At 44.1% G+C, this 14,109-nt stretch overlaps 1 protein-coding gene across 1 annotated transcript in view; it reads left to right on the top strand.

Annotated features, from left to right (window-relative positions):
- The first annotated feature begins 5,517 nt into the window (after window positions 1-5,517).
- LOC137327776 (eosinophil peroxidase-like) overlaps window positions 5,518-14,109 on the top strand; it is a 38,396-nt gene continuing 29,804 nt past the window's right edge. The window contains exons 1-2 of the mRNA XM_067993583.1: window positions 5,518-5,646; window positions 10,276-10,366. Coding sequence (XP_067849684.1) covers window positions 5,518-5,646; window positions 10,276-10,366 — 220 coding nt within the window. The remainder of the gene's footprint in view (window positions 5,647-10,275; window positions 10,367-14,109) is intronic.

Raw genomic sequence — 14,109 nt, 5'->3', positions numbered from 1 at the left:
CCACTAAGTTTGGCTACTTATATGTCCTTGTTTTTAGTCGGATACTATCCTTAATTTCTTTACTTAGCCACGGATGGCTGTAATTTCTTTTACACCCTTTTTTCCTCAGTGGAATATTTTTTTTTTGAAAGTTGTAAAATAACTCCTTAAATGAACACCACTGCTCATGTACCGTCTCACCCTTTAAACTATTTTCCCAGTCCACTTTAATCAATTCCGCTCTCATACCATCATAGTCTCCTTTATTCAAGCTCAGTACGCTTGTTTGAGAACCAACCTTCTTGGCCTCTAATTGGATATGGAATGTAACCATGTTATGGTCACTCATTCCAAGGGGATCCTTAACTAGGACATTATTAATTAATCCTGGCTTATTACACAGGACCAGGTCCAAGGTTGCTTGCCCCCTTGTAGGATCAGTTACATACTGCTCAAGAAATCCATCCCTAATACACTCAATAAACTCTTCCTCAAGGCTGCCCTGCCCAATTTGATTTGTCCAGTTGATATGATAGTTAAAATCCCCCATAATTATAGCTGTTCCCTTATTACATGCTCTGACTATTTCCTGATTAATACTTCTTCCAGCAGAGTTGCAACTATTAGGAGGCCTATATACTATGCCCACTAGTGTTTTTTCCCCTTATTATTCCTTATCTCTACCCAAACTGTTTCATTATCCTGATCCTTTGTCCCAATATCATTTCTCTGTATTACAGTGATTCCTTCCTTTATTAACATAGCCACCCCACCTCCCCTTCCTTCCTGCCTGTCCTTCCTGATTGTTAAATACCCTGGCATATTTAATTCCCAGTCGTGGTCACCCTGCAGCCATGTTTCTGTAATGGCCACAAGATCATACCCATACGTAGTTATTTGTGCCGTTAACTCGTCCATTTTGTTACGAATGCTACGTGCATTCAGATAAAGAACTTTCAAATATGTTTTGTGACACTTAGTTCCTGCTTTTTTCCTTTTTTAACACTTTACCTTTTACTCCATACCTTCTGTCCCTTCCTGACACGCTTTCCTCTGTCTCCCTGCTCAGGTTCCCAACCCCCTGCCACAGCTTTGATGCTGGGTTAATCGCCTTACGCCTTCTAGTTTTTATTTTATCCGTCGTGCCTAAAGTACACTTTCTTTCCGCTGCTCTACACTTTTCCCTTTCACTTGTTCTTGAACAACTGTTTGTACTATTTCTATTGTAGATTTCCCCTGGGTCTTCCCCTCTCTTGCTGCTCTCAACTTTATTCCCTTCTGACTCCCTGCTCAGGTTCCCATCCCCCTGCCACTCTAGTTTAAACCTTCCCCAACAGCACTAGCAAACACCCCCGCGAGGACATTGGTCCTGGTCCTGCTCGGGTGTAACCCATCACGCTTGTACAGGTCCCACCTTCCCCAGAACTGGTCCCAATGTCCCAGGAATCTAAATCCCTCCCTCCTACACCATCCCTGCTGCCACACATTCATCCTGTCTATTCTCCTGTTCCTATACTCACTAGCATGTGGCACTGGTAGTAATCCTGAGATCACTACATTTGAAGTCCTGCTTTTTAATTTATCTCCTAACTCCTTAAATTCACCTTGCAGGACCCCATCCCTTTTTTTAACCTATGTCGTTGGTACCAATATGGACCATGACTACTGGCTGTTCACCCTCCCCCTCCAGAATGCCCTGCAGCCGCTCCGTGACATCCTTGATCCTAGCACCAGGGAGGCAACATACCATCCTGGAGTCACGTTTGCGGCCGCAGAAACGCCTATCTGTTCCCCTTACAATTGAATCCCTTATCACTATAGCCCTGCCACTCTTCTTCCTCCCCTCCTGTGCAGCAGAGCCACCCGTTGTGCCCCGAACCTGGCTCTTGCTGCTTTCCCCTGATAAGCCATCTCCCCCAACAGTATCTAAAGCAGAATATCTGTTTGAGAGGGAGATGGCCCCAGGGGACTCCTGCTCTACCTGCCTAGTCCTTTTACTCTGCCTGGCGGTCACCCATTTCCTTTCTGCCTGCATAATCTTTACCTGCGGTGTGACCACCTCACTGAACGTGCTATCCACGATAGTCTCAGCATCGCAGATGTTCCACAGTGAATCCACCTGCAGCTCCAGCTCCGAAAGACGGTTAGCCAGTAGCTGCAGCTGGACACACTTCCTGCACACATGGTCGCCAGGGATACTGGTAGTGTCCATGACTCCTCCCTTTGCCCCATCATTGGCAGCCATGCCTTCAGCTGTCTCGGCCCCACATTTCTGGAATTCCCTCCCTAAACACTTCCACCTCTCCACCTCCACTCTCCTCTTTTAAGACCCTCCTTAAAACCCTCCTCTGACCAAGCTTTAGGTCACCGCTCCGAATATCTCCTTTGCCTCGCCATTCATTTTTTTGATTATTGAGATTCTTGGGATGTTTTTCCTAAGTTAAAGGCGCTTTCTAAATGAAAGTTGTTGTTGTGCTTTGTTTCAGATGTGTGGCATCTAACATACCACTCCTTCTAAATGTGTTGGCCGACTGCAGGGTTTCACTGCTGGGATTCTGGTGCTCCTAGATCTCCTGAGCCTATGCATTGTGACGGCCCTGCGTGTGACTCAGTCACATCTAAGACTGCGCTGGCTGCCCAGAGATGCCTGCTTTAGGCCAGGCATTTCTGGGGAGGTGGCCAGCAGTCCCTTAAATTGTATAGTTCCTCTCCCTGAATTCTTACAGAACAGCTTGCAGCTCCTCATCTGTAAAACTGGATTTCTCGCTTTCTACAGCCATTTTGCAGACTAAACAATGGCTTTGCCTTCCTAGTGCTACACCACTGCCTCCAACAGCAGCTCACAGCTGTTTTACAAGGTTGTGCTGTTCCCTTTTTCATTGGCTGACTCAACGTCCACAGTGAAAGCCCACATTTTAGCCCAGACTGAAAGCAACAACCGTACATATAAACCAGAACCACTAAATTCTCCCAGAAACTTTTAGTAGTTCACAGTCAACCCTCAAATAGTGCCCTTACTGTGATTTCTGGGCTCAAATCTCTCACTGAAGTACTTTGTCACCATTACAGCTATTAGCACAACCTTAAAACATTGACAGGGAATTATATTCAAACTTATGGACAAATTTCTTTGGTTAGATTAATGAACTGCCCCCTTAATTTCTCCGTGAACAGTTTGTTGACAATCACAGTTAGTGGAAAATGCCTAGTTAACACAAAAGGAGTAGCAGTTCAATTCTATCTAATACAGTACAAACATCTTGCAGGTTTCCCTGTCCCTGATCTGGGCATATTGGATCACCTGGGCACAGTGAATAGAAGAAAATCGGGTGGGATGGATTGCATGCCGGTGCTGGGGGAATCTCGTTTTGATTCCTTTGCATTGGAATTCCCACATCACCTCCATTGCTAAAGCTGTCTCTAAGAAGCTCAGTTTTCTCTTTTGTGCCAAACATATTTTGTTCCCTCAATAACTCGAAAATCTCCGCTCGAAGATCTCCCATGGTGTTACTACCAGTTGGTCCACTACCCAGAGCATGGTATCTGATGTTTACCAGTCTCGCTGCAGCTTAAATGTGATTGTGGTTTGCCAGTTGTCACAATACAGCAAATTCACCAAAACAAAATGTTGAGGGTGAGAATGTTCCATGATTTACTGATAGATGGCATCATAGATATCTCTGTCACTTAACAAAACTTACTTAAGTTGTAAGTAACTTGATTATTCTTCCCTCCCCACAGCTTCCTATTCCAAGTTATTTACATTATAAGATATTTTGTGCTTTAACCCCCACAGTGAATTTGCAGTATTTACTTATGATGCAAGTACTTTAATGATTTATTATTCCCTGCTTCTCCACAACATAAGAACATAAGAAATAGGAGCAGGAGTAGGCCATACAGCCCCTCAAGCCTGCTCCGCCATTCAATAAGATCATGGATGATCTTCGACCTCAACTCCACTTTCCTGCCCGATCCCCATATCCCTTAATTCCCTTAGAGTCCAAAAATCTATCGATCTGAGTCTTGAATATACTCAACGACTCAGCATCTGGGGTGGAGAATTCCAAAGGTTCACAACCCTCTGAGTGAAGAAATTTCTCCTCATCTCAGTCCTAAATGTCTGACCCCTTATCCTGAGACTATGTCCCCTAGTTCTAGACTCTCCAGCCAGGGGAAACATCCTCTCAGCATCTACCCTGTCAAGCCCTCTTCCTTCTTTTTCTCAGTTATTTACATGATTGTAAAAGAAACCTTTTTCTTACTTTCCATGAATTTGTAGTTCTTACTGAAGCTGTAATTGAGGTAGCTCTGACCATGGAGTTATTTTCCCACTGTTAAGTCTCCAAGGACCAACAACTTGAATAAGATGGTCATTGTCTGATCCACATTCCTTTTCTTTCTCTCTCCCCTTTTTGGTTCACAGTCCCTTTCCTTTTCAGGTGTTCTCTCCTTTTTTTTGGTTTTCTCCTCCCTCTTTTTCAGGGTCACATCCTCCCTTTTTCTGGTTCTTTCTACACTTTTTGTGGGGGATTTTCCCACTCTCTCTCTCCCACCTCCCTTTTTGGATTTCTCTGTCCCCTCCCTCATGGTCCTCTCTTTCTCTTCCCCTCACCTTTACTGGCTGCCGCCTTTTCTGGTTCACGCTCTCCCTCCTTTTCTGGTTCACGCTCTCCCTCCTTTTCTGGTTCACGCTCTCCCTCCTTTTCTATTGGAATTCTATAGAATTCTTGTGGGAGGAGCTAGTTCTGGTGCAGAGGTCTTCAGCACTGTAGCCAGAATGTTATCAGGGCCCAAAGTCTTCACTGTGCCGAGTGCACTCCGCCTCTTCTTAATGTTACACGGAACAAACCGAATTGGCTGGACAATGACATCAGCGATGGTGGGGACCTCAGCAGAAGGCCAAGTAGGGTCATCTTCTCGGAACTTTTAGCTGAAGATGCTGGCAAACACTTCATCCTTGACTTTTGCACTCACATGCTGGCTTCATCATGGTTGAGAACAGGGATGATCCTTGAACCTCCCATTCCTATTAGTTGCCTGGTTGTTCACTATCAAGTTCAACTGGATGTGGTAGAGTTAGAGAGCTTTGCTCTGATCCATTGGCTATGGAATTGTCTAGCTCTGTCTGAAGCATACTGCTTTTGGGTACTTAGCATGCAGGTAGCACAGAGGTAACCCTGCGTTATGGCTTAACTCGATCGGTGCCTCATTATACGTTATGCTTGGTGCTGCTCCTGGCACACCCCTCAATAGCCCCCCCATTGAACCAGGGTTGATCTCCTTGCTTAATGGCGATGGAGGAGTGAAAGATGGGCTGGGCACTGAGGTTACTGATTGTGGTGGTATAAAATTCTGCTGATGCGTGATGGATGCCCAGTTTTGAGCAGCATGATTTGTCTTAGCACGGTGGTAGTGCCACACTATATGATGGAGAATGCTCTCACTGAGGACAAAAGACTTAGGGGTCGATTTTTTAAACTGTTGCCACCAGGCGGTGCCTGTAGTCAGTGGAAAGGAAAATCGGGTGAGGTGTAAATGGACGGCCGACCCGCTGCCGACTGTTTCCCGCCCAGTGGGAACTGTTACAATCAACCCCTCAGTCTCCACAAGAATTGTGAGGTGGTCACTCCTACCAATGCTATCGTGGACAGACTTGTCTGCAAGGTTAGTGGGGGCGAGGTCCAATATGTTACTCTCGCGTCTTGGTCCCCTCACCACCTGACCCAGGCCCAGTCTGGCAGTCATGTCCTTCAGAGCGCGACCAGCTCATTCTGTGGTGGTACTACTGAGCCATTCTTGGTGGTGGATACTGAAGTCCCTCACCCAGAGTACAATCTGTCCCCTTGCTTCCCTCGATGCTTCCTTCATGAGGCTCAACACGGAGGGGTTACAGATTCATCAGTTGATTACGGACGGTAGCTGGTGATCAGCAGGAGGTTTCCTGAAGTATTAGGTCCGTCTGATTCTTTCTTCTTACTGAACTTTGTAGTGATTGTTTACAACTGGGATGCTTTCAAGGCCACTTCAGAGGACATTAAAAGTTAACCATGTAATGTGGGAGTTGAGATACATGTAGGCCAGACTAGGTAGGGGTGGCAGGTTCCCTTCCCTGAAGGCTTTTTTTTAAAATCCAGTAGCTTTCATGATTATTTTTCTGGTAGTAGCCCACAAATTACCAGATTTATTAAATTCTGTTTCACATCTTGCCATATTGGGTGTGACTTTTTGGGATTTTTTTTTGGCCACTAACCAGTGGCAAATTCACATTTCAGAGTCACAAAAAAATGTGAATTTGCTGCAAGCTGGATTTGTCATGGTGCACTCTGGGAACTGTGGTTCCACAGGAGTAGGGTGAAAACTACAACTCCCAAGACACACACACACAAAGTTTGTCAATGGTTGCTGGAACACCCATGGCCCAGGAGAAATTTTGAACCTCTGGGACTAAAGCAGAACTCTGATTCCAGAAAGAAAGACGGCCCTATGCAGAGAATTTCTAATTTAAATGACTAGTTTTAAGAGTAGGTTTTGCGGGGTTTTTTCAGTATTGTGTAATGTTATTATGTGTTTGTTACGTTGTATATATACTGACCTGGGTGAAGAAGAAACAGCACCTGAAAGCACTTGAAAAAATTGTTTGGGTGTTTTGACTGATTCACGTTGTGGTAGTTTCTGGTTCTACATTGCTGGGTTTCAAAAGATTGATTGGTTTGGTTGGGTCATTTTGTGGTGCATGTTCATTGCTGGCTGGTAGCTTTTCCTACCTGTCATTGAATGGAAGGGTTTTTTTGTTTGCTTCCACACTTGGACAATGGCATACCTCAGCCAATCATAATCATCAAGTTAAAAGTCTGTGGTCAGTTCATCCCAAGAATCAAGTGCTATTCCCATATTTATGGAAAAACAGACAACCCCTTTGATCAGCTAACAGTTCAACTGCTATGTTAGAATAGTTGTATCTCCATTTGCAGTAGGCTGTTTCCAGCCACTGAGTACATGTGGCTGGAAATAAGCCCAACAATAGCTTTCTTTCCTCTGATTTTTCCAGTTTTCTTTTCCTAATTTCTAGCTAACACTTTGCACATACTTACACTGTTATACTGCACTTCGAACATATTACTGAGCTAATTGTTGGATTGCATTGTTCCATGTAGCACTATAAACCCTCACAACCTCTGCCCTACTCTCTGAACTATACCTGGTCACACTCCAAACATTCTCACAACACTAATTCAATCTACATACCTTTTCCACCGTTAAAACTTCTGTAATTTAAACAAAACGCCTCTTTTAGTAGTTTAATTTATCAAGGTTAAGGAATTAGCTCAGGCAATCTGGCCTGTCCTCAACAAAGTTAGAGTTCCAACTAAAATTATATAAACACATCTTTCAAATAGTTTCACTGGTGCCTCAGCTGATTGCCCTTAAGTCCCAGACTGCCTTCACCCAATTGAGCCTTCACCCATCCCATTCTCTGCAGTTTTTCTCTAACTCACCTTAGCCATTAGCTCAGTATCTCATCCAGGAAGCATCCCACCTGCTTCCTCAATCACCCTCCACCCCAGCTGCTGCTCACCCATTCTCTGCAGATTCTCCTCATCTCACCTTCAGACCTGGGCGCACTCTCTCATCCATGAAGCCTACCGCCTGCTTCCGCAATCACCTCTGAGACCTCTGCCCAACCAACTTTGCCTTGTCAACCCCATTCTTGCCGATGATATCAACTTTTCTTTATTCTCTGGCATTGTCCCTACTCCTTCAAGACTCCATTATCATCCCAACTTCAAAAGGCCCTCTCTAAATCCCTCCGTTCTCTCTGACTACCAACCTAACTCCAACTTTCCTTTTTTCTCCAAAGTCCTGGAACACACTCTTGCCTTGCAACTGCACTCCCAACTTTCCCACCACTTACTTGTTCAAGCCTCCCCAATCTAGCTTCCGCCTTGCCTAAAGCATTGAGATTGCAGTGGTCAAACCCACAACATCCTGTGCAACTTGTCCTCATTTCAAATCCCTCCATGACCTCACTGCATCCTATTTTGGCAATATCCTCCAGCCTTGTGTTCATGCATGTATCTTCCACTCCTCTAACATTAGGCTGTCCCTTCTCCCTCATCCCTCCACTACACCAAGGGTGGCTGCTCATTCAGTCACTACTTTCATGTACTCTGGACTCCCTACCTAGATCCCTCCATCTTGTCACCTTTTTTTCAAAAACCTCCTCAAAGTCTTTCTCTCTGACTGTGACTTCAGCCTCTGGCCCTAATTCGCTCTGTTCTGCTCAACTTCTAATGTTTTTCCACCTCCATGTAAAGTGCTCTGCAAGGTCTTCCTGTAAATAAGGAGTGCTATAACTCTACAAGCTGGTGTATCTTGGTGAGATTGTTCTGGATCAAATTTAAAGTTATCACTTTACAAATTACTATTAATAAATCAGTCTCTAAGATTGCTGTGAAAGCTGACAAATATATGGTTGGATATATTATTTAATTCTACAGGGGTATTTTAAACTCTCAGCTCTGAGCAGCTCCCAAAACTTTTCTGTCCTTAGCTTGCTGATATATTAACCCTACAGTGTCAAGTTTGCTGCTGCTTTTCCTATTAAATCATTGCAAAGATTACATAAGTTAAGATCACATGGGTTTATATAGGAACATAGGAACAGGAGTAGGCCATTCAGCCCCTCGTGCCTGCTCTGCCATTTGATAAGATCATGGCTGATCTGTGATCTAACTCCATATACCTGCCTTTGGCCCATATCCCTTGATACCATTGGTTGCCAAAAAGCTATCTATCTCAGATTTAAATTTAGCAATTGAGCTAGTATCAATTGCCGTTTGCGGAAGAGTTCCAAACTTTTACAACCCTTTGTGTGTAGAAATGTTTTCTAATCTCGCTCCTGAAAGGGCTGGCTCTAATTTTTAGACTGTGCCCCCTACTCCTAAAATCCCCAACCAGCAGAAATAGTTTCTCTCTATCCACCCTATCTGTTCCCCTTAATATCTTATAAACTTCGATCAGATCACCCCTTAACCTTCTAAACTCTAGAGAATACAACCCCAACACAATAACAGAGAGAAGTGATCAAGTCTCCAAATCCATTGATGATAATGTGAAAAGTGTTCTATTTTATTTAAACATTTAATCTTGTTAAAGGAGAACTGAATTGGAGTAAGGGTAACCTGTGAGGGGCAACTGTAGGTAGCTAATTGTTGGATTGCATTGTTCCATGTAGCACTATAAACCCTCACAACCTCTGCCCTACTCTCTGAACTATACCTGGTCACACTCCAAACATTCTCACAACACTAATTCAATCTACATACCTTTTCCACCGTTAAAACTTCTGTAATTTAAACAAAACGCCCCTTTTAGTAGTTTAATTTATCAAGGTTAAGGAATTAGTACAGGCAATCTGGCCTGTCTATCATTCCTCAACAACGTCAGAGTTCCAACTAAAATTACATAAACACATCTGTTCAAATAGTTTCACTGGGTGCCTCAGCTGATTGCCCTCAAGTCCCAGACTGCCTTCACCCAACTGAGCCTTCACCCATCCCATTCTCTGCAGTTTTTCTCTAACTCACCTGAGCCATTGGCTCAGCATCTCATCCATGAAAGCATCCCACCTGCTCCCTCGATCACCCCGGCAGTAGGTGGGTTGGAATGGGAAGTACAGCTGTCAGAGGGCAAGCGTCGAAAACTTGCTGATCGGAGACAGGGGAGCTGATGTTTTGCTCAGTGGGGAGGAAGGTTTGAGGGCTAATATCCTTCTCAGTGTGGTCTGACCTGAGAGCTGAAATTCTGCTCACTGGGAGGGAATGGATGATGGACAATTTCCTGCTTAATAGGGGCGTCTGAATGTGGAACTGATGCTCAGTTGGGAGAGAGAGTTGGGGGCAGAAATCGCTTTCAGATTGAAGGTTGCTCGTCCTTTGCGCAAGCTTGGGAGCTGTCATGTAATGGTAGGTCTGACTACAATGAAATCAATTGGTTGAATGACATTATGCTTACGGCGTCACTTACATGTGCAGTTCCATTCTAATTTTGAGATCACTTATAACAGACTATCTGAGGGGCTCGACAACATGTCTTCTAGATCCTAGATATTACTGTTTGGAATATTACTGTACAAACTGTTCACATGTTCATAAGGCTGATCTCTGTCCACTCTTTTAACTATTGTAACCCATCTATTTTAAAAATGTCTCTGATAATTTATTCATTGTGGACTTCTATTCTGCAAATTGACAGTGCCACCATGGTGCTAACTGTTTCTTTTTTGACATGTAGGTATTGAACACTGGTATCCCCTGGCTGTTGGTCCTGCTTAATTGCCTGAGCTTTACTTTTACATCAGCAGAAATGCATCCCACAGTACCAGGTAAATGTTTCTGTAATCCATGCATTTACATGGATTCCCAATCACAGCTTCCCAATGAGCTATAAAAATGGAACCTCACTCCAAGGTGGCCAAGAGGCCCACCAGAATGGTGAAGAACCCGCCTTCTTTCACTGGGAATCCTGTAATGGTTTGTAGCCTAGTTTAACAACAGCACTCAGAAGACTGTCTCCGAGCCTGTCTCAAGCCTTATACCAAAATGTCAGACGTCCCTCTTGGAACACACAGGCCTGAAATTCCGAGGGCTGATCATCTGTATAGGGGTGGAACCTGGATCCACCAGAATTCAGAACTGCTTTATAACCGATGGAAATCCCAATCGGTGGGGGGAGGTGTGTGTTGAACTACGTCAATACACAGCTTTAGGAATATGTCAGGAGCATTCCCGGGCTACCCTGGGAGTTCCACCCATTACACCTGTAGGCCCAGTGGGACTTGCACCAGCTGAGAGCTGACATACCTGACAGAGGTCCCAACACTGCCAAAACAAAGGTGACCGATCCAGAGGAGATCCATTTATGAAGTTTTGCTCTCTTTGGGGCGGTGTAAAAAAGTTTTTAAAAATATCTTTGATCACTCCCAGGCCTCAGGATCCTTCTATCAGGATGACTAAGTACTGCTCTCACTACCATTGACACAATGGAGCAGGCGCTTCTGTTGCACCCATACATGTGCGCCCTGACTATGGAAATTACACTGTGTTGGCCATTTGGGATGTGGTCAGTGTCTTTGGCTTCAGGCGGATGAAGGTTCCGTTCTGTCGCACTTACAGAGCAGGATTCCCATAATTTCAGGCCCCACATTTCCTACAATGCGACAGTGACTACATTGCAAAAGTACTTAATTAGCTGTAAAGCGCTTTGGGACGTCCTGAGGTTGTGAAAGGCGCTATATAAATGTAAGTTCTTTCTTTATATTACTGACTACTAATGCCTTTATTCAACTTTATATATACACATCACTACATCTTCCTTTCTGTTCAGTAAACTGTGTGCTTTTTAACTCAAAATTCAAATAAACTGTAAACTCTACCTGAGGCTTATTATTATGGGCTGGAAATTGCTTTTAAAATAATGGTGAGCCTAACAGCGCTCACCGTTACTAATGGCAAAATCGAAGAGCAAGTTCCAGATTTCTGCGTGTGACTCGCAGCTGCAATCAATGAACCAGCACCAACTTGCTGCATTTCCCAGCTAGAAACGAATTAATCGTGCCACAACAGGTACGCTGAGTTTTTTAGGTCTGAACTAAGTTTTAACAGTGTGGTAAGTATTAATGACTGCTAAACAATCTCTCTGGCACTGAAAATTAACTTTTCAAAATGTGGAATCTCATTACTCCTGATTTTAATATTTTTGGACTTTTTTTTCAAAAATGTTATTTTTTTTAAACTTCATTTTTCTCTTCTTTGAGTCTTTTGATCTTACGCTCTCTTTATTTAGCTTTCTCTATCTCATTTTATTGTACATTTACTAACCCCTTGTTTGGCACTTCCTGGTTGTTAGTTTGCGCAGTTTGTGAATGAACTGCACACCCTGGTTCTCACAACGTGACTTACTTCAAGCTGATTGGTTGAGGGGCCTTCACGATCCTTTCATCACTCACACAGCCCGGGAATGAACGCTGAAGTATTTTGAACTCGCAGTTCAAGGAAGTTGCCGCCAAAAAGAACAGGGTAATTTAGTGGGCGACTTTAAATCTAATGAGCGGTGAGCACTGCTGGTTCACCGCTCTGGGTAATTTCCATCCCATTATTTATATTTTATCACACCACGAAAGCCTAGATTTTATCACACCACTATAGCCTAGATTTGATCACACCACTATAGCCTAGATTTGATCACACCACTATAGCCTAGATTTGATCACACCACTATAGCCTAGATTTGATCACACCACTATAGCCTAGATTTGATCACACCACTATAGCCTAGATTTGATCACACCACTATAGCCTAGATTTTATCACACCACTATAGCCTAGATTTGATCACACCACTATAGCCTAGATTTTATCACACCACTATAGCCTAGATTTGATCACACCACTATAGCCTAGATTTGATCACACCACTATAGCCTAGATTTGATCACACCACTATAGCCTAGATTTGATCACACCACTATAGCCTAGATTTGATCACACCACTATAGCCTAGATTTTATCACACCACTATAGCCTAGATTTGATCACACCACTATAGCCTAGATTTGATCACACCACTATAGCCTAGATTTTATCACACCACTATAGCCTAGATTTGATCACACCACTATAGCCTAGATTTGATCACACCACTATAGCCTAGATTTTATCACACCACTATAGCCTAGATTTTATCACACCACTATAGCCTAGATTTGATCACACCACTATAGCCTAGATTTTATCACACCACTATAGCCTAGATTTGATCACACCACTATAGCCTAGATTTGATCACACCACTATAGCCTAGATTTTATCACACCACTATAGCCTAGATTTGATCACACCACTATAGCCTAGATTTTACCACTACACTATAGTCTAGATTTTCTGATATGGGCGCAGTTTAGACCCAATGGCTAGTGATAGGTTTTAGACAGACTGAAATTGAAGTGTGCTATTTGCACCCAATGTTATGAGGTTAGTTGACTTGCAGCTTCAAGTATAGATTTGGGTGGGTGCAGAGAGCATAGCAGTGGTGGGACTGGAAACCAGTGTATCAGTGAAAGTTAATGTCAAAGGGACAATTATAGTCGTACCTCAGCAACTGTTTCCAGCTCCGACTTATTCCACGTGGATTCCAACTTAAATTCCGCCCTTCACGTTTCGGATCCACCCGTGATTACAGATATCTCCATGATACTCAGTGTTCCTCGAACCACTGCTCTCGTCGTTTCCTCAGATCCACGCTCAATGCCATGCACGCTCTCAACCTCTCTCTCCAGCAGCACCAACTCACTATTTCAAAGCTGTCCTGGTCCGCAGTTCCATTTCATCCTTCGCCTCATCCAGCGCTTTAACAAAAAACTTTTTGTCTTCCTTTCAGGTGTCAAGGACCGCAAGTTTCAACAACTCTTAGATACCAACACCCTCCTGATACTCTTCCCCTTCACTTTCTTCAGACCCCATCCCTCCCTCTAATCTCACCCTTTGCCGTGTTTTCACTATCCTCTCTAACCTTCCCCTCTCTGACCTCGAATGATCAGTCCTCAGCAAAGGCCTTAGCTTCATCATCTTACGCTCCCACCTCAATGAATTTTGAGCTTGACATGATGCTGAGCTCTTCTTCTGTCACCTTTGCCTCCGTGCCCACTTCTTTGGCCAGGAGTCTTCCCCCCCACCGCACAGCAGAACTTTTCTCCCATCTTCAGAATTCTCGTTCCACCTGGACCCCTCCCCATGGCCTCTTACCCTCTCTTGATCTTTTCATTGCAAACTGCCAGCGTGACATCGGCCGTCTCAATTTCTCCGCTCCCCTCACTCACTCTAACCTACCTCCCTCTGAACTTGCAGCACTCCATTCTCTCAGGTCCAACCCTGACATTGTCATTAAACCTGCTGACAAGGGCGGCACTGTTGTTGTTTGGTGAACAGACCTCTACCTTGCGGAGGCTGAACGCCAACTCTCCGACACCTTCACCTACCTTCCCCTGGACCACGACCCAACTGCCAAACATCAAGCCATAGTTTCCCAGACAGTCACTGAACTCATCTCCTCTGGAGAGCTTTCCTCCAC

The sequence above is a fragment of the Heptranchias perlo genome, chromosome 12 (genome assembly GCF_035084215.1).
Source record: "Heptranchias perlo isolate sHepPer1 chromosome 12, sHepPer1.hap1, whole genome shotgun sequence".
Taxonomy (NCBI): Eukaryota; Metazoa; Chordata; class Chondrichthyes; order Hexanchiformes; family Hexanchidae; genus Heptranchias; species Heptranchias perlo.
Note: the sequence above shows the minus strand (reverse complement) of the source record. Positions and strands in the feature narration are given on the sequence as shown.